The sequence below is a fragment of the Gymnoscopelus braueri genome (assembly GCF_963280865.1).
Source record: "Gymnoscopelus braueri genome assembly, chromosome: 10".
Taxonomy (NCBI): domain Eukaryota; kingdom Metazoa; phylum Chordata; class Actinopteri; order Myctophiformes; family Myctophidae; genus Gymnoscopelus; species Gymnoscopelus braueri.
Genome location: NC_137611.1, coordinates 56,156,261 through 56,181,794, shown reverse-complemented (window position 1 = coordinate 56,181,794; position 25,534 = coordinate 56,156,261). Strand labels below are relative to the sequence as shown.

Sequence of the window (25,534 nt, the reverse complement as noted above, 5' to 3'; positions counted from 1 at the left end):
GAAAGGTTTGGGGAACCCTTGGCCTAAAACGTGTGACTGCATGTGTGTGTGTAAATGTTGTGTGTGTCCCCCACAGGTCACCATGTCACGTCACAGCAGCACAGCGAAGGGCCAGAAGAACAAACACAGCAGTGGCGGTGGCGGGGGGTCCAAGGGCAAAGGACTGAAGGACATCCGCATCGAGGAGTGTGTCAAGATCGCCGTCAACCTGTCCCTAGAGAGGTTTCAGTACAGCGACCAGAACGGTACATCAATTGCATCTGACTGTTTCATTTTACAAGCAGCGGTGGAAAAAAGTACTCGCATTTCTTACTTAAGTAAAAGTATCAATACTGCAATGTAGAAATACTCTGTTACAAGTAAAAGTAGGGAATTCAAAATGTACTTGGGTAAAAGTACAAACGAATTGGCATCAAAATGTACTTAAAGTACCAAAAGTAGAAGTACACATTGTGCAGAATGTCCCTTTTCAAGTTTTCAAATGTTTAAGAATCTTTTGAAAATAGCAAGTAAAAATATTGTAAAGTACAAATACCTCAAAATTGTTCCAATCTTAAGTACAGTACTTAAGCAAATGTACTTACCGTAGTTACTTTCCACCACTGTTTACAAGTATAACCTTATTATTATGCTCATAGAAGATTATTTCTGCTGATTACTTTTTTCAATCTACATCAACACGTTGTGAGCTTGTATATCGTCTATTTGAACTATTTCAAAATAGTACAAAATGCCAAACTCGTTTAGGCATAAGGGGTAAGGCAAGATGGGCCCATAATCGATAAGCAAGCAAATCTTTAACTGTATCTTTTATATATCTAGGTGAAAAAAATCAAATTGATTGTCTGTAGAATCGACTAACTAGGTTTTTCTGATTAACCACTTAAAGGGATATTTCACTTTCAAACATGTTTCGGGTCATTTTAACCAGGCTTTCAGGCTTTTGGGAGCACCAGTGGAATAAAAAAGAAAGCCAAATCTGCAAGCTCACAACACATTACGTTGTGGCACTTTGTGAGCTTGCAGATCGGCCCTTTTTTGGCACATAGATTTGACAGGGGAAAAAAGTGGTCCAAGTACAAAGACAACCCAGGTCCAGTTTACTAAGTCTTGTGAAGGTGTTTTTTTTAAAAAAAACATCTTGAAAGTGTTGAATTGTTTTTTAACACAAATCTTCTCTTCTGGGGGTCCCTGGCACCAAACATTTTCAGATTGGGTGGGGGTGGGGGTCCGCGGCCAAATACATGTCATTTTGGGGGTCCTTGGCACGAAAAAGTTTTAAAACTATACTGATTTAGAAGGCCTTAATGTGTTTAACTTGAACAGAGATGGAGTTTCCGTCGTCGTTGACCAGCACAGAGAGAGCCTTCATCCACCGCTTGGCCCTGTCTCTGGGCTACGTGTCTAAAAGCAGAGGGTACGTTCACTTTGACTTACCATTTATTCCCCTCCAGTGTTCACTTTGACAGCCAATTTTTATTTAGTTCTAGTCATATTCATCTGAGCTGAATTTTTAGTCCAGTTTTAGTTGACTAAATAACCATAAGATTTTTGTCTACTAAATCCACAGTTGATTCAGTCGACTAAAATGTATGTTGGCGGGCCGTGATGGCGTCGTAATGCCTGATTTACACGTAGCTGCATTGCAGATCGTCTGTTTTCGGAGCGTGACACCCATACGCAACCAAGCAAAAAACGACTTGTCTTAGTTCTATTGGATCTCTTCTCCACCAGTCCCTCCCTAACATTTTAGTCTAGTTTGTATTTGTTGACAAAATTGTCAATATATGTAGCAGGGTTCCCACGGCCATGACATTCCTGGAAATATTTTGAAATAAAAGAAACGGTTTTCCAGACCGGTAAAAGGTTTGGAATTAATCAATTGTTTTTGAAAATATTTGGATATACAGTACATTGTTTTTGTTAGGTGAAGTATATATGTATGTAACATGGTAGAATGCAGTGCCACGCTGTGCAAGCTGCGTGAGTGTGGCCTAATCAGTGGTGTGTTCTAGGTTTTTTCGGAGGGCATACTATAGTTATTCCCTCCCACACGCAGGGCACGTGCACGCGCACATGCGTGCGTATGTACGCACGCACGTTGTCACTGAATGAAATAACCGCTCTATTGTTAAGTAGTTAAGGTGTGAATTACTTAAAAACTCCAACGGCCAGCGGTCATTATCACCTCAAGACAATAGCCACACATAAGCCTTCACCTCAGACGCCACATTATCACATGAAAAGGGTTATTTGAACTGAAGTCTACATTCTTGCCCCCCCCCCCCCCAGCCCCTCCTGCGTATCAGATACGCTTCCTCGGACAGTTTTTGCATGGCTACGGAAATATTCTACAGGTCACACTACGTATATAGCGTAACACGGTAGAACACACCACTGGGCCTTATGTATACAGGACGTCAAGTAACACAAATAATAGATCTACAAGCTAACAACACGTTGCACTGTGATACGTTAGCTTGTAGAGATGTTCTTTTAGTCACCTGACACATTCGCTGTGGAGTAATATACTTTAGAAAAGTTATGGGAAAGTTTTGAAAATGAATAGTTACAAATGTGTGGAACCCTGAGTAGTCCTAGTGTTAGTCATCATAGCTTAGTTTTTATTTAGTTTTCTCCAGTGCAAAAAGTTAGTTGACAAACCTTTTTTCGTCAGAGTTTTAGTCAATGAATTTAACCAATTAAGACCGGGAACGCATCTGTCATTTTTAGATTTCTTTTGCTATTAAAAAAATAGCAGATATACAAGCTCAAAGTGCTGTAGATCTGCAATTTTTTTGAAAAATCATGAAAATATGTCTGCAAATCTTTGAATATATATATTTTTAAAGCAAACATTTGTAACTCAAATCTTTGCTTCTGGAGATTCTACAAATGTCTTCTAAATCCTAAAAGGTTTTTGAAAAAACCTATGTTGCTATAATTAGTGGTTCTCAAACTTTTCCATGTTAAGGACCCCCAAACTGATATGTATTTGGCTGCAGACCCTCATCTCAAAATAGTTGTGTTCCAGGGACCCCAAGCAAAGGTTTGAGTTGTTGTTCGCTTTAAAAATATATTTATATATTCAAAGATTTGCACAAATTTTCTGCGACTTTAATTTATTTTTTGCAGATCTACAAGCTCATTGAGCGTGTACGTATATCTGCTATTTCTTCAAAGCCAAAGGAATCTAAAAATGACACAGATGCGTTCCCGGTCTTAAAGGGTTAACACTGAATCCCCCTCATGGTGAAATAAGAGTTTTTAACTGACGTCGTTTTGAGCTTGTAAATTGGACTAATACAGTTGTAACTGTAGGACTAAAGACTGTTACTAAACTTATTCCCTTGCTGCTGTTGACTTCAGGAAAGGTTCCAAGCGGTTCCTGACCATCCGAAAGAAAGCAGGCCTGCAGTGCGTGCAATCCAGCATGAGCGTTGAGCTGTCCAGTAGTTCCATGCACACAGTGAGGAGCCTGCTGCACAGGTTTCCTGTCACCAGCAAGGAACGCACTGACCTGTTGCCTCGCACACCAAGCCACACGTCTGCCCCCCCTGACACTGGTGAGTCCTGGAGTTGTTTACGATACCGATACCGGAAAAGCTGCCCATTCTGCCTAAAAGGCTGGTATCGGCGAGTAGGCCAGTCTAATGCCATTCCCATACCACGTAATTTGTCATGATGATATTTCATTTACAGTTATATTTTGATTGCTTCAGTTGATGTTGCACGACTTTTTTATACTTTTACTGTACTATTTACATTATAATTTTACTAACTTTTAGCTGCACATTAACAATTATTTATGGAATTAATTAATCGCACTGCAAGCTTGTACATCTGCTATTTAAAGAAAAATCAAATAATCAAATAATATCAAATCTTCTCAAATCTTCTCGTATGGGGACCCCTGGCACATTTTCAGATGAGGGGGGGGGGGTCCGTGGCCAAATATATATAATTTTGGGGGTGTCCTTGGCACGGAAAAAAATTAGAAACACTGATTTAGAAGGCATTTGTAGAATCGGCCTCAGGTCTCAAATTGTTCTTGTGTCCCTTTTGTCCGCCTCAGACAACGGTCGTGACAAGAACAGGACCAGCGGGCGTCTGAACAACGGCATTCCCCAGGTTCCCCAGAGGCGGTCGGTGTCGGAGCTGGATGCGTTCCGCCGCTCCCTGCCGGTGTACGAGCGTCAGGACGAGATTGTCCAGATCATCAGAGACCACCGTGTGGTGCTGGTGGTGGGAGAGACCGGCTCTGGTAAAACCACACAGGTATAGAACACAACATTCTCAGTCACCACGACTGATTTCACTCATTTAGATTCCATAGAATTCACCCTAACCCAAAAGGGATTCCCGTCCTGAAAGTTATAGTTACAAATAGGAGTTCCCGTCCAAAATGGGTTAAGATTGTAGAGTATTTGAAGTGGTCAAACTAGCAATAGAATGCATGTCGGCTTTAGCATCAATCTGCAATTTCTTCAACTGGATGGCTTTATGGCTTCCAAAACATCATAATTCTACGTATTGCGCCAATTGTTTATGAAACACAACACAGTGTGTGGGGGGCTCCTTTCACGCTGTTTCTCAAATTGCATATTAGGACTTTTAGATTTTGTTTTGCTTTAATTCATGTGAGCCAGAGAAGCTACTGTGTTGAGATGCCATTTGAACCTCCAATTTCCTTCACTCTTAACTCATTCACTGCCAGAACTTTTTTATTTTTGCGTTTGACAAACTGCCAGAGATTTTTCATAGAAAAAGAAAGTACTCAGGAGCCAAGATACAAAATGTTTAAGTTTTAAGTTAACAAGGAAGTGGATTGGAGTCTAGATCTTCAACAAATCATATCTCCTTGGTCTTTAGGTTAAAAATTAAATAAATAAATAAGAAAAAAAAAAAGGTACGATTCCAGGCCAGGCCAGCAATGTGTTGATGTGTGTCCCTGAGCAAGACTCTTAACCCCTAATTGCTCCCCAAGCGCCACATATGGCTGCTCACTGATGTGTAAAATGCAGAGGACAAATTTCACGTATGTGCAAATGTACTTTGACAAGTAAATCCCCAAGGCGTGGGGCCAATATTACTTACTTACTAATATATTACTTACTAGTGACCATAATGTTTTGTCCTGCAGATTCCACAGTTCCTGCTGGATGACAGCAGCAGAAAGGGCGCCCCCTGCAGGATCTTCTGCACGCAGCCCAGGCGGCTGGCAGCCATCGCTGTGGCTGAGCGGGTGGCAGCTGAACGAGGCGAGGCCATTGGACAGACTGTGGGCTATCAGATCCGTCTAGAAAGCAGGTAATGAACGAGGCGAGGCCATTAGTCAAGCTGCGGGCTGTCACACTGTTTCCCAAACAGTGATGCAGACCGATTTTTGTGGGTCGCAAGTAAATATTTTTTATTTTATGTTTGTATTTATTTTTATTTTGTTATTATTTCAGTAGATTTTCAAAAATTAACAAACATATTCACAAATTTTAGTATATTAAAAACAAATTCTAACAGTTTTCAAAAGATTTTCATGAATAGTAAAAAAAAAAAAATCCATACATTAAACTTTTAAGAAGTAGAGCTCACAATGTGTTTTGAGCTTAATGTAGACCTTCTATTTTCACTAGTTTGGGTTTCGGGGAGACATCAAATTTCTCTTTTGGGTGTAAGCTAAAAAGAGTACAGACCCAAAGGTCACATTTACTAAGTATTGTGGGGTTAAGTGGTGAAAGGTCTGAGAATATACTTCAACATGAAGCGTCTGTGCGCGGCCAGTGAGAACGGCTGCTTTCATTAACATGGAGCGGAAGAAATTCAGTGTCCGTGCGCTTATGCTTGTTACTCTACTGACATTATATACTAGTTGAACGATGTTAACTAGTAACTAATCATTGTTTTAACCTGGCAGGGTGTCATTCTGCACTAATAGAGTGTTGTTAACTAGTACCTAATCATTGTTTTAACCTGGCAGGGTGTCATTTGTTGTTAACTAGTAACTAATCATTGTTTTAACCTGGCAGGGTGTCTCCTAAGACCCTGCTGACGTTCTGCACTAGTGGAGTGTTGCTGAGGACGCTGATGGCTGGAGATGCTGCGCTGGCCACTGTCACACATGTCATTGTGGTGAGTGAAGTGACTCTGTTCTGTAGGTCTAGAACAGTGGTTCTCAAAAAGATTTGGCTCAGGGCACCCCTGTAAATAATGTTTTCATCCATGGCACCCCTGAATTACATTTTTACTTTACAGCACCTTACATTTATGTCATATTACGGTAAATATTTCCCCCTAAAATACATCATGTCACGAGGAAAACTTGAGAGAATTATGGCAGGTTGAAAACAACTTTATACGTTTAACCACTTGAACCCCAGTATCCCTATTCTGGGGGAATATTCTGTAGCCGATCTATTCTGTAGCCGATCTACAAGCTCACAACGTGCTCCCCGTAGCGGCTCGCATCCAGTTCAAAACCCTGGTGCTAGCCTATAGGGCAGTGAAAGGAACAGCTCCTTCCTACCTCCGGGCTATGGTCGATGCCTACACCCCTGCCCGACCACTTCGGTCTGCCACCTCGGGGCGACTGATTGCCTCGTCACTCAAGGGTCCTTCTGGCCGATCCACACGGTCACGACTCTTTTCTGTTCTGGCCCCACAGTGGTGGAATGAACTTCCCACTGATGTTAGGACAGCAGAGTCACTGCCCATATTTCGCCGCAGGCTGAAAACTCACCTCTTCAGGAAACACTACCCTTCCTCTCTGCCTGACCTACTTGTTGTTAACTAGTTGTACGAACGCTTGTTTTCTATTGCTGTATTGTTTATTGGATTATTGGATTGTTTATTGGATCTTGTTTAGTCGATACACTTATTTGTTTTAGCTCATGCTCATTTGATTTAGCTATTTTGTCTCATCTGTTTAAGGAAATAGGTAGCTGATATATTGCACTTTTACCTTAGCGCTAGGTATACTCTTGGTTGCTTGTTTTTGCAGAAAATGCACTAAAGACTTCTGGTGATTAGTAGTTTTCGTTCCCTACCTATGTTGAATACACTTATTGTAAGTCGCTTTGGATAAAAGCGTCTGCTAAATGACTGTAATGTAATGTCGTTGTGAGCTTGTAGATCGGCTATTTTTGGCGAAGAGATTTGGTGTAGATTGAAAAAGAACGCACCAAGTACAGTGCAAGTAATAACTATAGATGGTATGTGGTTAAACTGAAGTGATATGGATACATTCCAAATATTATCAAAGTATCCTGCAGCACCCCTGGACTTGCATCACGGCACACAGTTTGAGAAACCCTGGTCTAGAAACTAGTGTTCAAGGTTCTTTATTGTTCCATCTTGTGTACAGGTACATGAGAGTAAAGCATATTTTTATTCAGCCAGATCAGAGACTCCACCTGCCGATATGTGTGATGACATCTTCAATTCAATGAATGCACTAAAACGGGCTGGAAACTATTAACCACTTAAACCCCAGCATCTGTATTTTGGGTAAACCTTCGGGGGAAACAACCGATTGACAAGCTGACAATGCGTTGTGAGCTTGTCGATAGGCTATTTTCAGTGAAGATATTCAATGTAGAGTAAAAACACAAAAGTCACTAGTAAAGAGCAGTGGTTTTCAACCTTTACAGGCAGCGACCCCCCAAAATGATCATATTTGAATCGGGGACCCCCCAAAATGATCATATTTGAATTGGGGATCCCCCAAAATAATCATATTTGAACTGGGAACCCCCACCCCGACAAGCACTTGGTATTGTAGGAGTTAAGGCATTAAATTTAGTTTGACTCAGTTCCACAGCGCTGCGAGGCGTTGTGAGCTTGTAGATCAGCTATTTTCAATATGTTTGCCTCTTTTTTATATTAGTTGACAATTCCCCCCCCCCCACCCCCACCCCCACCCCAATAAAACAAACTAATGTGCGAACCACCCTGGGGGTCCCGACCCACAGGTTGAGAACCACTGGTAAAGAGCCCTGTAAGGGCTCCGCTCAACAATGTATGGGGCTTAAGTGGTTAAAAGATTTCAAACAGACTTTATGGCAGTGCTTCATATTGGGACAGTGATATCATTTGTTGTCAAAGCAGTGGCTGTCGGTTTGTTAGCAAAGGTTTTCTCCACTGTTCTAGGTAGAGCCAGACCGATGGATCGGTTCGACTGATCTGTCGATTCGGCTGACATATGGCTATGGCTCATTATTTCACTTTTGTTGACGACATCGATATAGTCAATTATGCAGCCGATGTGTCCTGATTTATAACCACTTTCGACCTGGTGTCCCTATTTTGGGCAAGCTGAAATGTCCAAAGACGTTCAAAAATAGCAGATGTACAAGCTCACAATGTGTCACATTGTGACTTGTTCTGAGCTTGTAGACTGGATTTATTTTTGAGCTTGGATTTATTTTTTGTTGTGAGCTTGTAGATTTGATTATTTACAGGCCAGACTCCAGATTTAGTCCCTACTACATTGAATATAGATCCAATCCTCTGCCTTACGTGATTGATTGAATACTTTATTAACAGTTTGTAAAAAGTACAGCGGTACGATTATAGAATATTGCTAAAACGATAACCCAAAATTAATTCAATTCATCAAGAGTCTAAACATTTCAAGACATAACATATAATAATAATAACATACAATAAATCATCAACACTAGGAGAGACTAGTGAAACTGGTGTATTGTGGTGGTTGGTGTAAACTAATTGTGTGTGTGTGCGCGTTTGTGTGCATCAGGACGAGGTTCATGAGCGGGACGGTCTGACGGACTTCCTGCTGATCAAGCTGAGAGACATGCTCCAGACCATGCCGACGCTCAAGATCATCCTGTCCAGCGCTGCCCTGGACGAACAGCTGTTCCTCAGATACTTTGGCTCCTGTCCCACCATTCACAGTAAGATCTGCTGCTGAACCATCCTGCAATGTTCATATGAGATGCATGGATCGCAATGTTCATACACAACCATATGAGATACAAACATCGCAGTGAAAGAAATAAGCCTTTGGGAAAGTATAGATAGAGAAAGAAAGGAAAAGTAAGGAAGGAAGAAAGAAAAGTAAGGGACAAAATGAATAAGGAGCACTTCAACTTTTTTAGCCATATCTTCATATAATTGGTCCTCACTAATTGTTCATTATAAGATGGAACAATTTCTCATTGGATATGGACAGTTCAGAAAACCTGCCTACCAATGACATCATCGAGGGCATGGCATTTCTCTTCCTGGAAAGTTACATTGTTGATTGCTTTGGAAAGAGAGAAAAGGAAAGTTTGAAATGACCAAACCTGCCTACTGATGATGTCACTGGTTGGCAGGTTTCTGAACTGTCCACAGTCCTCCACTGAGACACAGATCTTATAATGAGCATTAGTGAGGACAATTTATATGAAGATAGGTTGAACATGAGGCAGAGCCGATCCAACAGTCTTGCAGGCCGGCTGAGGCCGCTAGGCTGAGGGTTGCTACTAGTGATGCGCGGGTCGACCCGTTACCCGCGGGTCAACCCGCGACGCGGGCGGGCAGTCAAGATTTAAGCCTATTATTAATATTAATATTTGGATAAAACTACCATTAAAACCCATCATAATTATTTAAAGTTTTTATCATGATCTGACAATGTCCACCCGCAGCCTGGTGCTGCTGTCTCACAGCGCTGCAGTTATCCGATAGATCAGCCTATTCTTCGTACCATGGTGCTGCGCGTTGAAAATATCAGACCTACAAGCTCACAACACGTCGCAACGCGCCGCCTTGTGAGCTTGTATGTCTGCTATTTTCGATACGCAACAACACCGCCATACGGCGAAGCACAAATGAAGCTTTACACAGCTGCATCTCCTCCTAATCAGTGCTGGGTACGGGTGGTTCGCTCGGGTGTAATGATAAACAGAACCGGGGTCCCGAAGTGATAGAATATGAACCAAGCCGGACCCACTTGACGATAATAAAACCTGTCAAAACCAGAACTCGTGGGTCGTGGATATTATACAAGCAAGCACAGTGACTGTCTGTCTGCAATGGATAAAGTGTTAGTGGCGAAAGTTGGTGACACACATACACATTGCAGGCAACTAAGGCAAGTAATCAACCTCCCTTGCGGCATCATTCATGATGATGTATTACATTAACAAAACAAAACATATATTAATTTGTTTATAGGCCTACTGATGTGCGATGTATTGTAGGCTACGGTGTCGCGCAGCAGTTCACTCACACTCACTCATGATTATCTTCTTTTTTTTCCCCGTGGGTCGCGTTGATTTATATATCGTTTTGCGGCGCGGGCTGAGGCGGGTTCGGTTCCGGGGCGGGTCGGGTCATGAAAAAAATCGACCCGCGCATCACTAGTTGCTACACTGCATATTAAATCATCATTTAACACTTCCTTCTTTCTGACAGCTTTCCTTCTTTTTGACAGAAAGCCATTTGATTTCAAATGAAGTAAATTGTATTAAATGTATCCAATGCGATGTGTTGACCCGTGCAGTCAATAGCATGTGAGGTGTTGTTAACTAATAACATAACTAATCATCGTTTTATGATTAAAACTAGTCATTGTTTTATGATTAAAACGAATTAATCATTGTTTTATGATTAAAACTAGTCATTGTTTTATGATTAAAAGGAATTAATCATTGTTTTATGATTAAAACTAGTCATTGTTTTATGATTAAAACTAGTCATTGTTTTATGATTAAAACTAATCATTGTTTTATGATTAAAGCTAGTCATTGTTTTATGATTAAAACTAGTTATTTTATGATTAAAACTAGTCATTGTTTTGTGGGGGGGACTGGTGTAGTGCTGGTGTAGGGCTGGTGTAGCGCCCAGGATCACTTAGGAAATTGGCACCGGGTGAAAAAAAATGGGTTACAAAAATCGCGGGAAGAAAAAAAAACAAAACTAGTCATTGTTTTAGGATTAAAACTAATCATTGTTTTAGGATTAAAGCTAGTCATTGTTTTGTGACCCATGCAGTCAAAGGACGTCCGTTTGAGGTGAAACAGCTCTTCCTGGAGGACATTCTGAGGATGATGGGATACGCCAACAAAGACATGATCAAATATAAGAAGGAGAGGCAGAGAGGTAAATATTTATCACTCAGTTTGATACTGGGCTTAATTTAAAGAACCAGTGTGTAAAAATACTTTGTTATGAGTAAAAGTCCTGCACGCAAAATCTTAACATTAACCACTTGAACCCCAGCATCCATTTTCTGGGGTAAAGATCTACAAGCTCACCGCGCGTCACTACGTAACTCGTTGTGAGCTTGTAGATCGGCAATTTGTGGCGAAGAGATTTGGTTTAGAGGTGGGGAAAGTGGTCTAAGTACAGAGCCAACTTGGGTCCAATTGGCTAAGTCTAGAGGGTTTAAGTGGATAAAGGAGCAGTTCACCCATTTTCAACCTTCTTCATATAATTGGTCTTCACTAACGCTCATTATAATATATTACCATTTCTGTCTACTCACTCTGTGTCTCATTGGAAGGCTGTGGACAGTTCAGAAACCCACCTACCAGTGACATCATCTACGGGGAATCCAAATTAATAGAAACTGTAGGCTATTTATTAACACATCCACTGCCAAGGGCTAATCTCATAATGTACTCACCAGTGCCAAGGTGTTTTTGTTGTTTTTTTGTTTTTTTCATGTCGCCATAGATCTTGTTAAAATCCTTAAGATTGAGCGCTACACAGTCTGTTTACATCCGCGCGATCTCCCTGTATCTCCCAGTGAAAACCACGTGTCAAACGGGGCATCCATGTTTGAGTTAGAGCGGATTACGTTAAACAGTGAAATGCGAGGAGAAAAAACTACAGGAAGAGAATTGAGTTTCAGTTTCGTCTGTAGAACGAGGGCGGGCGTGATCGTGAAAACCGGATCCCAAATAATTCTATTTCCTGTCATCAAACCGGAAACGGAAGTGGATCAAAAAAATTCCGAAAGTGCACCCGGACCGCGCATGCGCGAAAAGACCGCAGCCCGTAGGGCTACGGTCTCGGCGCTTAACAGTTGGATTTAACGGCCCGTAGGACTACGGTCTTGGCAGTTAATGTGTTAATGGAAAGTTAGCATGAACTAAACTGAACTGTCCACAGCCCTCCACCGAGACACAGAGTGAGCACATACATGAACATTAGTGAGGACCAATTATATGAAGATAAGGTTGATGGGTGAAGTGGTCCTTTTTAAAGGAGTAGTTAACCCAAAAAATGACTTATTTTCTATCAATTACACACCCCATGAAGCATTGAATCATTGGAGACTAGTTTTTGTTGCATTCCTAAGCCAATAATTGATGACCGGCTTGGTTCCAGGCCTAAAATAATTAATATAAATATTTTCGGAAGTCTCTATGGGAAAAAAATTCAAGGTTTTCAATCTGTGGCACCGCAAAATGGCCGCCACTGCTATGCCCTATAGCAACCTATCAGAATATAGAGCTATTTTAACACTTATTTTAACCAAAGAAAATCACTGACAGAATGGATACGCTATGTGTAAATATGTAGATACGTTGTTGTCTCACTTTTTTTCACTAGTAATAGAATCAATATTCACTGCGTATAAGTACTCATTATGCAGAATGCCCATTTCACAATAATATATATCATGTTATTGTATTATAATTATTGTCCAATATTACAACACTTTAGCTGTACTTTATACTTATGCTATTCGAAAAATAGCACATCTACAAGCTCACAATGCATCACTTTGAGCTTAATGTAGATCTTCTATTTTTTTATCATCCCAATATGATTGTCACAATGTCGATATGGAGTTATTTGGTGAAACATGTCGTGACATTTGAATGTGTTGGTGTCGTCTAGAGGAGAAGAGTCAGAAGTCATGCAGCGAGTGGCGTGAGGGTGAGGAGGGTAGGGATGACGATGATGATGATGGTCACCAGACCCCAGACTCGTGCCACGAGGACGCAGGTGACACCATCTTCAATGAGCTGGTAAGACTACAGCCATGGATTCAAGTTCTCAGTACACAAGTCGTTGTGAAAATAAAAACTAAGCTATGATGACTAAAACTATGACTAAATATACTGACAACAAATAAAAACTAGACAAAATTTTGGGAGGGATTAGTGGAGAAGAGATCCATTACAACTAAGACAAGTCATTTTATGCTTGGTTGCGTGTGGATGAAGTCGCGCTCTGAAAAAGTCATGCTCCGTGTTGTGAGCTTGTAGAACGTCTGTTTTCGGCACGCAGCAAAGTGTAAATCAGCTACGATGTGATCACGGCCCGCCTAAATAAATGTTGGCACTTATTTTTTTTTTCTAAATTTTTTATCCCGCGATTTTTGTAACCCATTTTTTTCACCCGGTGCCAATTTCCTAAGTGATCCTGGGCGCTACACCAGCCCTACACCAGCACTACACCAGTCCCCCACAGTAGGGAGGCCAGGGCCGAGCTCATGCTTCCTTCAATGCATGAGAGCCAACTGACCTTCTTGTCACCTGACAGGGGGGAGTTTCCCTGGTTGGACGTAGCGCGTGGAAGGAACACGTTATTCCAACCAGTTCCCTTCCCCTCCATCAGGCGCCCCGGCTGTCATGGGGGAGGCAGTATAGTGACCAGGATTACTACATGTTTTTGTGAGGGTATTAACTACCCTAGGAGACACGGGGAGAACATGCAAACTCCACACAGAGTAGGCCCTTTCGCCAACCCCACCTAGGGTATGGGCACTGATGATGCGGAGGAGAAGACACGCCCCCAGCGCCCACAGCGTCCCCGGCGGGAATCGAACCCAGGACCTTCTAGCTGTGAGGCGACAGCGCTACCGACTGCGCCACCGTGCCCCTTATAAATGTTGGCACTTATAATACCAAAAAAAATAGTGCCAAAATGTACTTATAATACGTATAGTATGTAAACATAAGTTGTCATACATGATTATAAACATTTATAGTGATTGCTACTATGTGTTAATAAGCGCATTGTAATGCATTATAAATGTGATTATAATGCATTATAACCCGAATTAAGTAAAGTGTTACCTTATCTTTTTTAGACACCAGTGGCTCTCTGATTAGGCCAGTGCTGAGACTTTTATTTTTATTTGATGGCCTTCCTGCCCTGGCATTTTGCCTTTGTGCCCTCAAAAATGTTCAACACCAAAGTACTATTTTACTTGCCCATAAAATGATAGAATTCTGTCTCTGTTCCATTCTGGTGACCCTCATGGTTCCAAATGGCCCCTTACTGGTTTATAATTCTGAGAGTGTACAAATGGAACCAAATGGACCTCAAAATATTTTGTTCCAGGGACGAGAGACCCCCAGAAACAAAGGTTTGAGTTAAAAATGTTCGCTTTAAAAAATATATACAAAGATTTGCACGTTTAAAAAAAATCACACCCAGTGTGAAGTGAGCGGTGTTATTTAGAAACAACAGTGGTCATCACAGTGATGGAAGCTCACTTTTTAAAAAAAATGTTTTTTTGAAGTGCGTGGTGCTATTTATAGGTTATTATTTCATCATGCGTCTCGCTGGCCAATCAAAGCAAAGGGTCTGAATAGAGTCAGCCAATCACGATACGACGAAAAGGATGTGAATAGAGTCAGCCAATCACAGTACAGGGAAAGACGAATTCCCAACCCCACTTATAGGAGCGGCTACACCGCTCAAAAATGGCAGATCTACAAGCTCATGGCACGAAGTGACGTGCTATGAGCTTGTATATCTGCTATTTTTTAATAGCAATGGTTGAAGTGGTTAAAATCTAAAATGACACAGATGCCTTCCCCGTTTTGAATGGGTTAACAGAGTGAGCCGGATGCCGCGGTGCCTCTGGAGCCGTGGCTGTCCAAGGAGATGGACTCCTGCATCTCCAACGTCTTCCATCACCAGGATGCAGACGTCTTCGTTCAGCTCTTCAACCTCATCCTCAACGAGAACGTCAGCGGTAAAAAAAAAAAGAGAAAAAAAAAACACCTCTGCATTATACTATAGAACACTGTTTCCCAAACAGTGGGCCGGGACCCATTTGTAGGTCACGGACCAATTTTTATGGGTCGCAAGCTTTTCCTACATTTGAAAAAATATATTTCAAAAGACTTTTCTTTTCAATCTTTTAAAAGAAAATGTTTAAAACAAACAAACAAACAAGAAATTCCATTAACACATTGAATGCCAGAATTATTTCAGATTTTTTAGCTGTTTTGTGCCAGAGATTTTTCATTGAGAAAAAAAAAGTACTCAGGAGCCGAGATACAGAATTTTTAAGTTTTAAGTTAACAAGGAAGTGGATGGGAGTTTAAATCTTCAACAAATCATATCTCCTTGGTCTTTGGGTCAAATTTATAAAAAAAAAATGTTAAAAAATAAAATTAAAAAAAGATTTTTTTTTTGAAAAAACGCATCAATGCGTTCTTGGCACACAAGTGATGGATTCAAAAGAACGCAAAGAACGCATCAATGCGTTCTTGGCATTCAATGTGTTAATAAAAACATTTATAATTACGAAGTAGTGAAAATAGCCGATCTACAAGCTCGCAACGCGGCACAAAGCGACGTGTTGTTCGCTTGTAGATCTGCTTTTTTTACTAGTTTGGGTCCCGGGCAAACGTCTAATCTCTCTTTTGGGTCTCAACCTGAAAAGTTTGGGAACCACTGCTCTAGCTAGAACAGTGGTTCTTAAACTTATCAGGCCACGACCTCCCAAAAATAATCATATTTGAACTGGGGACCCCCCAAAATAATATATATGATTTGAGGACCCCCCCACCCTGACAAGTGCTTGTAGGAGTCGAGGCATTACATTTTGTTTGACTCGGTTCCACAGATAAGTATTGTGAAAATAGCAGATCTACAAGCTGGCTGGTGGATTTTCACAATTTGTGCCTCTTTCTTGGTTATTATTTGACAATTTTTTATAGCATAGTTTGTTGATTACTTTTGATGAAGTTATGGTTAAATGTCTTATTTATTTATTTATTCCTGAATTTGACAGGTAATGAAAAGTTCTTAAAAGTCCTTACATTTTAACTTTAGCAATGTGCAGATACCTTGTATACACTTATACTGTATGTTGGTTTGTTTACTGGCATGTTCATGTGTATTTTCAGACATTTAACCACTTGTCTTAAACCCTCAATATTGAGTAAACTTGACCTTCTGCACTGTACTTGGTCTGCAGATCTGCTATTTTTGGCTAATGTTACCCTTAGAATAGGTATTCTAGGGTTCAAGTGGTTAATGTAAAACATATATATTTGGAGCCCCCTGTAGTAACTCTGAGGTCCAGGACCCCCTGTTGGAGACCCCTGGTGTAATATAATGTGATTACTTTGCAGTGGACTACACGCACAGTGAGACCAGTGCCACAGCTCTCATGGTAGCAGCAGCGAGGGGTTTCCTGACACAGATGGAGAAGCTGATAACCATGGGAGCAAACATCCACCTCAAAGCCAACAATGACTGGTAGGCACTGCTGCCAGATTGTGTGAGAGAAACAAGCAGGCTAATAGGCTACATGAGCACTCTAAACCTATAATGCACTGGCTTTTTGAAAATAGCCAATCTATAAGCTCACAACATTCGCGACGTGTTGTGAGCGTGTTGTGAACAGGTTGTGACTTGGTGTTTGTGTGTTGCAGGACGGCTTTAGACTGGGCCAAACACTTTAAACAGACTGAAGCTGTGGACCTACTGGAATCCTACCTGTAAGTCATGTTATATTATCTTTATATAATTTAAAGTTGCAGTCCTATGTGTGGGCAGTTCAAATAGGGCCTAAAACACGTATTGTAACCAGTGTTGGGTAGTAACAAATTTATAATAATATATTACTGTAATATTATTACTTTTCCCAGTAACGAGTAAAGTAAGGTATTATTCTGCCAAAACAGTAATATAATACCATATTACTCGGTCAAAAAAGGCCTCGTTACTCGTTACTGATGACGAGCGTCTTTTTTTTTTGCTCATTCATTCATTCATTCATTTACTCTCTCTCCGTCTCTCGTAGAGGCAAGTTGTCGCATCATGCAAAAATAGAGTAGATCTACAAGCTATCAACCTACCTCAACAGAGATGCTTTTTAGCTTGCAGATCAGTTCTTTTTAGCACGCAGCCTGCGCACAGTTATGACGTAGCGCATGACCCGTATGCGACCACCGCGTCATGTTTTTCTCCGTCGTCTTCAACTTCAAAAAGCTCTCAAACTTCTATTTTGAGGCACGGAATTTACGTATAAGATATCGTTCGGATAGAATTTAGTTGTTTAACTTTAAAATATGGTCAATTAATCATGACAGAGCCTATTTAAAAATTCAGAGAACCGGCAGGGGATACACGCATTGTATCCGAATAAAGCAACCTATTTTCGGCATGGCCCTTTCAGAAGTCCCCCTGCGTCACTTGTCTGGTGGTCGGGGAAACGAACCGCTGATGAGGAGAGGAAACAGTGTTCCTCTCCTCTTCTCTCCTCTATATCATTGGTTCTGAAAAGTGGGGTCCGGGGACCCCCAGGGGTCCTTGAGGGAGTTCCAGGGGGTCCCCAGCTAAATGATAGATTAGGCACCAAATGGACCCTTATGGGTCTGTAACTCTGAGAGTGTACAAATGGAACCAAATGGACCCGTTAGGGTCCATTTGGTTCCATTTGTACACTCTCAGAGTTAAATTGACATAGATTTTACAATATAAATTGCGGTCCAAGTGATAAAAATGCCATTAAATGGGGGTCTGTAGCCCTAATGCATGTCAAACTGGGGGTCCTTGAAATTAAAATGGTTGAGAATCACTGCTAGAGCCGTAAAAAATCTTCTCTTATGGGGGTCCCTGGCATATCTTTTGAAATGGGGATCCGCGGACTAATAAGTGTCAATTTGGGGGTCCTTGACATGAAAATGTTTGAGAACCACTGCTCTATATCTCCTCTCCTCTCTCCTCCCCCCTTGCACTTTGGCTAATTAATATTGACTGGTGTAAGATGTTGAAAAGGTTAAGAAATGTGTTTACTTTGTTGTTTCAGTTTTTGAGAGGCTGCAGCCAGTGTGTGGAGTTCAGATTGATGTTGTTCCTGTAAGGATAATTATTGTTCCAATTCCAAATATGGAATTTGCAGCAGCAAAATACTTAAAAGGATAAAGACTGTTGACTGTTTTCTATTGTTCCATTAAATTGGATTCAGTTCTAAAAGGCAAAAAACTGTACACGTCTTTTCTTTTGCGGGGGGCGCGGGGAAAGTAATATAAAGTAATACGTAATATGTTACTCTTGATTCCAAGTAATAGTAATATAATATTATTATTTTTCAAAGGAGTAATAAGTAACATATTACTCTCCTAAGTAATATAGCCCAACACTGATTGTAACATGCATTTACATTATGTCCATATCTGTACAGCTGTTTCCTTCTCTTCAAATTCTTTCTTTTGTATTAGGTATTGTAACATTTTGTTTGAGGAACACTTGTAGATTATATTTAAATGGTTTGTTCCGTTAATATTCTGTTAACTCTTTCAGTGCCAATGAAATAAAAAAAATATTGCGAACTGTGCCAACTTTTTAGTAAAAAAAAAGTGCTTAGGAAGCGAGATACAGCCTTTTTCAGTTATAGGTTAAACAAAGAGTGGATGGAGCTGCAAATCTTCAGATAATGATATCTTGGTTCTGAACCCTTTTTTTTCAAAAAAAATAAAAAAAATATATATATATATATATATATATATTTATTTTTTTTACTCAGGATTTCTCGTTCTGGCACTGAGGGTATAACCCTAAAACTCGGGATAACTCAGGGCTTGGCACTGAGAGAGTTAATATTGAATACAGTTTATATGACTTAAATTCGATTCGTTTTGGTTATTTAGTCCTGAACGGTTACATGCTACCATAGGACGTTAGAACAAAGTTCTTATGGCCCATGAGAAGGAAAACAAAGTTCTTGTTGACAAGGCACCTTTCATACTCCTTTGATGTCCTTCGGACGGGTTAACCCAACCTTCCACTTGTTCTGACAGGGTGACCACTGAAAGTTCTGAGACCGCCCATAAGAACTTCTCATTGACATAACCTTGTCCCATACGAACTTTGTCCTGATGTCTTATGGTAGCATGTAGCCCCCTTTGGTGACACACATTTCGGTTACACCGTTTAGCACATTAAAACCGGGAAAGCATCTATATCTGATATATTAGCGTTTCAGAAAACTCTTAGGATTTAGAACAGTGGCTCTCAAAAATAGCAGATCTACAAGCTTGCAGCGCACCACTTCGTGCCGTGCTGCAAGCTTGTACACCTGCTATTTTTGATCATATTTGAAAGTGTTGAAATCATTTAGATTTATTTATTTTCCCCAAAATGATCCCTGGCACAACGCATTTTCAGATGGGGAGGGGGAGTCTGTGGCTAAACATATCATTTTGGGGGGTCCTTGGCACGAAAAAAGTTTGAGAACCACTGATTTAGAATGCATTTGTAGAATCGTCCTCAGGTCTTAAATGGGTTTAACCTCCCCATCCCTATTGCAGACTAAACTGAAAGTCTCTCTCTCTCTCCTACAGCTCCATGGTGGAGAGCAGTCATGTGGATGAGAGCACCCTGGTGCAGCGTGGCAGCGCAGAGCTGAGCCCCGAGGAGCAGGAGCTGCTGCAGGCCTATCACCACAGCTTTGATGACGACAAGGTGGACCTGGACCTCGTCATGCATCTGCTGCACAACATCTGCACCACCTCTGAGGACGGTGAGGAGATGGTTTCTTGTTAAAAAGCTTAAAGCTCTGTATTCTGATAGTAATCATTGCTATAGAGCGTGTGTTCAGTAACAGGGGTCTCCCTGTCTCTGCAGCTCTTGAATAAACATAAAACAGTTTGTTCCATTTCCAGTTTAGTCTGCTCATTTCTTTGTGTCATCACTTCCAATTTCACTTGTTCACTTGATATATCCTGTATCCTGTATGAGTTCTCTCTCCTGATTGGATAAAATTGGTATCCTGACCGTTTAATAAAGAGCTGGAGAGACGGGGAGGTCCCTGTTAATGAACAAACACTCTATAGCAATGATTACTATCAGAATATATAGTTGTTTAACCCTTATTTTAACAAATGGATATCACTTGCTGGGGGTCCCCGGACCCCACTTTGAGAACCCCGGCCCTAGAACAGTGCAGTAAAAAGGCTTGCTCTCCTTCCCCTCAAGGCGCTGTTCTGATCTTCTTGCCTGGATATGAGGAGATTGTTGGCCTCAAAGACCGCATCACCTGTGATGACAAGAGATTCTCTGAATACGCTCGCAGGTAAACACAGAGCAAGACACTGGACCCCTAACTGCTCCTGATGAGCAGGTTGGTGGCTGCAGTGGTGGAAAAAGTACTCACAGTTTTTTACTTAAGTAAAAGTGTCAATACTGCAATGTAAAAGTCAGGAATCCAAAATTTACTTGAGTAAAAGTACAAAAGTATTGGTATCAAAATGGACTTAAAGTACCAAAAGTAAAAGTAGTCATTATGCAGACTGTCCCATTTCAAGTTTTCAAATGTATAAAAACCCTTTGAAAATAGCAGATCTACAAGCTCACAATGCGTCGCATCGCAACGCATTGTGAGCTTGTAGATCGGCTATTTTCAAATGGCCGAAATATATATAGTGGTTAATGCATGTGTTGTAATAATAATAAAAATCTACAAAGTAACTAGCAACTAAAGTTTTCAAATAATTGTAGTGGAGTAAAAGTAAAAAAAATTGATCCGAGATGTACTGGAGTAAAAGTATTAGAAATTGGAAATACTCAAGTAAAGTAAAAAATACTTCAAAATTGTACTTAAGTACAGTACTTAAGTAAATGTACTTAGTTACTTTCCACCACTGGGTGTCTGTGAGTTAGGGTTGGGAACCGGAAACCGGAGGAACCGGATCCAACATTTGAGGAAACGGGAATCGGTTTCATGATCACATTTGGAACCATTTCCGGAAACCGGTTTTATTACACTGACAGGGCTGGTGTGGACTTCACGTCTGCCGTACAATTACAATACCGGTGGTTCTGAATATCTTTAATTTCAAGGACTTCCGTAACTCTGAGAGTGTACAAATGGAACCAAATGGATTATGTTCCATTTGTACACTCTCAGAGTTTCAGACCTGTAAGGGTCCATTTGGAACCCCCTCAAGTAAACCACAGGGTCCCTTCACCTCACTATGAGAACCACTACAATAATAGGTATGCAATACTCTATGTATGATTGAATTTATGTTCATCAAAAAAATATATAAATATAGGAACGGTTAAAGGGAACCGTTAAGAGGGAGTCGTTAAGGAACCGGAACCGTTAAAATCCTTAAGGATCCCAACCCGTGTGTGTGTATGTGTGTGTATGTGTGTGTTTGTGTGTGTTTGTGTGTGTGTTGCACATTGTAAAGCACTTTAAAAGTGCTTAAAGGTAGGGTAAGTGATATTTTTTGGTTAAAACAAAAAGTATTTTGTTATAAGGTTAAAGCACTATATTCTGATAGTAATCATTGCTATAGAGTGTTTGTTCAGTAACAGGTGCCTCCCCGTCTCTCCAGCTCTTTAATAAGCAGAAAATATATTTTTTGGTAGGTGACAATATTTCAGCCAATCAGAAGAGAGTACCCATTTATCAGCTTAATTTTTATAGTGTTCCAGTTCCCATTTTGTCAGCTCATTTCTTAGTGTCATCACTTCCAATTTCACTTGTTTAATCTATATCCTGACTGAGTTCTCTATCCTTATTGGATAAAATTGGAAATGAAACTGAAACTCAAACGAAAATGTATTTTCTGTTTTATAAAGAGCTGGAGAGACGAGGAGACTCATTTTACTGAACAAACACTCTATAGCAATGAGTACTATCAGAATATAGAGCTATTTAACACTTATTTTAACCAAAGAAAATCACTTACCCTACCTTTAATAGATGTACCATGTAGCATTTCTGTACTGTTGGAAGCTCTGCCATGACAGCAAGAACGAGACATTTTCCTCAGTCACACTGCTGAAATACTCCTCAATGAATTGACAGAGACTAATTAACCATGAGGTCAAAACGTTTGTGCTAGAGCCCGACCCATGCCAGATTTCTGGGTGTAATATCTATACCGATTTTGGAGAATCCTAGACCTAACGATTTTAGTTTGTTAACTCTCTCAGTGCCACACAACCAGTTATCCCGAGTTTTTTCTGAATGCCCTCAGTGCCAAGAACGAAAAATCCCGAGTTAAAAAAATTATAATTATAATAAAAAAAATAGCAGCTCTAAAGAAAACGACGCGGCGCCTTGTGAGCTTTAGAGCTGCTATTTTTTGAAAACTTTTGTTCATTTTCACCTATAATGACAAGGCCTAAACAGGGACGCCAGAGAGAAAGCGATTCAAATATCGGGGCGTATCGGCCCCCATAATTGCTGATACCGTTCATTAAAAGTCAAATAATGACTGATAATGTATGGACCAAACCGATATATGGGTGTGGTCGTAGTTTGAATAACAGCATGTGATGTGTTGATGTTGTTCAGGTTCCAGGTGTTCACCCTGCACTCCAACATGCAAACTATGGACCAGAAGAAGGTCATGAGGAACACGCCCCCTGGAGTCAGGAAAATAGTGAGTCTGATCCAAAGAAACTGATTCAACATCACACTCTTCTTGGCTTAAAGGAGTACTTCCCCCAAAAATGTATCATTTTCTATCAATTACAATGACCTGCAGAGTAGGAGACTCCTACTGAATCTCCTACTGACCGATGACAATTAAATATATTTAAACAAACATTTTTAACTCAAATCTTTGCTTCTGGGAGTTCCTGGAACAAAACATTTTGAGATGGGGGTCTGCGGTCAAATACATATCATTTTAGGGGTCCTTGACATGAAAATGTTTGATCACCACTGTTATAGCAACATAAGACATTTGTAGAATCGGCCTCAGGTCTTAATAGGTTAAAGCAGTGCTTTTCAAAGTGGGGTCCGGGGACTCCCAGGGGTCCCGTGGGTTCCAGGGGGCCTCCAGCAAAATGAATCTAGCCTCAAAATAAAAAATCGGCTATTTGCTATTTGGAAATAGCAATACAAGCAGCGAAACAAGCATAATGGGTAAACATATAGACCAACATTTGGGGGCGGCCGTGGCTCAGGAGGTAGAACGGCCGCTTTGGGATTCGGATGGTTCGATCCCGGGCTCCCCCTGTGTTACTGTCAAAGTGTCCTTGAGCAAGGCACTGAACCCCCTACCTTCTCTGATGAGTAGGTCGGTGTCTTCCATGGTTTCCTCTGCCGTCTGTGTGTGAATAATATGTGTGTGAATAGGTGAATGTAATGCACTTTGCGAAGCACTTCGGATAAATGCACCATTCATGATGCACCATTCATGAAGCATAGCGTTAGTTCATGCAGGACACGGAAGTCTTGCACGCCAAAGCTGTAATCAGCTGTCAGTCAGCTGATTACAGAACATCAGCTTTCTATTCCCCATTCACAGTGCTGCTGGTCATTACATCACACATTCATACTCCAATCACAACTCACGCATTAGCAAGGGGTTCCTTTAAATACGGCTTCGTATTCACTAGGTCTTTCTTGGTTGCTGACCAATGCATTCTGCTAGCTCCTCCTCCACCCCAGCCTCCACCTTTTGATTAGAGTCTGGCATAGGCTCAAATACTTGTGATTATCATGTATATCTGCTAATTCAAACTAATATGTCAATGTATTGCTTATTGTTGACATTGTATCCCTATGGGGGATTTGCTTAGCACTCCCTGAATATATCTCTGCTGTCCGGCAGGAACCAGCTAACTCCAAAATGTTCATTTTTCAGGAAATGAAAAAAACGAAACAAAAATGTTAGGAGGTTTTGTTCATCATTGATAAGAACACCTGAATGGACCTCCAAGCTCACAATGAGGTTGGAGGTCAAAAGGGGGTGGAGCCTGGAGTCAGCAAAACCAGCTAACTCCACCCCCCTTTGCTGGAGTTAGCTGGTTTAGCAGAAAGTTTGAGGATCCAATGGAGTTAGCTGCTTTTGTCAGAAGCACTTTTTAATACTTTTCATTGGTTCAATATTTTTTTTACCAATACACAGACGTAAAGGGTGTTCAATAGCACTGATTTATGGAAAAAATGCAAAATCTGAAAAATGGAGTTAGCTGGTTCCTTCCGGACAGCAACGAGGCTGCTTCGACAAAATTCAGGGATTATCTCCAAGAGCAGAGCTTTAACGCCAAGCTTAACTGTATTCCATTTGTTGCAATAAATGGTTAAATCTACTTTGACGTGAGTGTTTCTGATTGAATAACATTTGGTGAAAATAGACAAACATTTGGTCACAATAGATGAACATTTGCGGAAAATATCAGATCTACAAGCTTGCACATCCCAATGAAAGAGGTTATTATTATTTTTCATAAGTAGAGATATAAGAGGCTGAATTCCACAAATGTTATGTCCAAACCAATGTTGATCACCACTGGTTAACCAGTTGACACTTATATAAACACGTGAGCTTGTAGATATAGATATTTCCACTATAACTACATAAAACTTAAGAATTAGCTTTTAATTGTACTATGGTGCTTTTTGCTCACTCATTTCCCCAATACAGAGGAAAAGATTATACCCTTAAAAATATAATTGGGCATGTCATTGGTGAAATGTAAAAATACATTTCCACAAATGTTCTAAAATAGCGAAAATAGAAACTTTTGAAAATCTGATATTTTCACATGCCCACCGGTGTGTTTTCGTCCCAATTTTTTTTTGGAAGAAATGCCACAGAGTCCTCAGTGTTTGCGTTGTGTCCTGGTGTTGATCAGCCCCGCCCCCCACTGTGTTTCAGATCCTGTCCACCAACATCGCGGAGACCAGCATCACCATCAACGATGTGGTGTTTGTCATCGACTCGGGGAAAGTCAAAGAGGTACCGTCCACTCTTATAATGTCCTCTTTAACAGACCTTGTTTCTCAACGTTGGGTACAGGGACCACCAGTGATCCAAATGGATCTGTTACTCTGAGAGTGTACACATGGAACCAAATGGACCCTTACGGGTTCCTTTTGTGCACTCTCAGTGTTAAATAAACAGAGGCTTTTACATCGTTTTGGAGTCCCATAGATAAAAGTGGTATGAAATGGGGGTCCGTGGTGTTATGCATTTCAAAAGTTAGAGTATTGCTGATCTAAACAAAACGTATGTATGTGACCCTCTTGTAGAAGTCGTTTGATGCCATCAACCATGTGAGCATGCTGAAGATGGGATGGATCTCTAAAGCCAGCGCTCTGCAGAGGAAGGGAAGGTAAAAGAAAAAAACTTGTTTGTGTCAAACTATTGTTTATCTTTCTACCTGTCTGTGTGTACACGTACAGTATGTCATTGTGTCTGTAAATGTGTCCACTAATGACTAAGGCCCTGTAAACAGAACTCAACTACACACCTCTAGTATAATGTTTTATATTTTTTGGGCCATATTTGCATGCACACAGTATCCAGAATATCAACGCACATCATGGTTTACTGTCTTATTCAATATGCAATTC

At 40.7% G+C, this 25,534-nt stretch overlaps 1 protein-coding gene across 2 annotated transcripts in view; it reads left to right on the top strand.

Annotated features, from left to right (window-relative positions):
* ythdc2 (YTH domain containing 2) overlaps positions 1–25,534 on the top strand; it is a 71,183-nt gene that overhangs the window by 3,323 nt on the left and 42,326 nt on the right. For both annotated transcript variants that reach the window (XM_080440632.1, XM_080440631.1), the window contains exons 2-18: positions 77–245; positions 1,327–1,417; positions 3,370–3,566; positions 4,076–4,278; positions 5,144–5,310; positions 6,024–6,126; positions 8,753–8,909; positions 10,996–11,103; positions 12,853–12,983; positions 14,806–14,944; positions 16,335–16,461; positions 16,638–16,703; positions 19,551–19,729; positions 20,185–20,281; positions 22,520–22,607; positions 24,837–24,917; positions 25,211–25,293. In XM_080440632.1, the coding sequence (XP_080296758.1) occupies positions 83–245; positions 1,327–1,417; positions 3,370–3,566; positions 4,076–4,278; positions 5,144–5,310; positions 6,024–6,126; positions 8,753–8,909; positions 10,996–11,103; positions 12,853–12,983; positions 14,806–14,944; positions 16,335–16,461; positions 16,638–16,703; positions 19,551–19,729; positions 20,185–20,281; positions 22,520–22,607; positions 24,837–24,917; positions 25,211–25,293 (2,180 nt within the window). In that variant the 5' untranslated portion in view covers positions 77–82. The remainder of the gene's footprint in view (positions 1–76; positions 246–1,326; positions 1,418–3,369; positions 3,567–4,075; positions 4,279–5,143; positions 5,311–6,023; positions 6,127–8,752; positions 8,910–10,995; positions 11,104–12,852; positions 12,984–14,805; positions 14,945–16,334; positions 16,462–16,637; positions 16,704–19,550; positions 19,730–20,184; positions 20,282–22,519; positions 22,608–24,836; positions 24,918–25,210; positions 25,294–25,534) is intronic.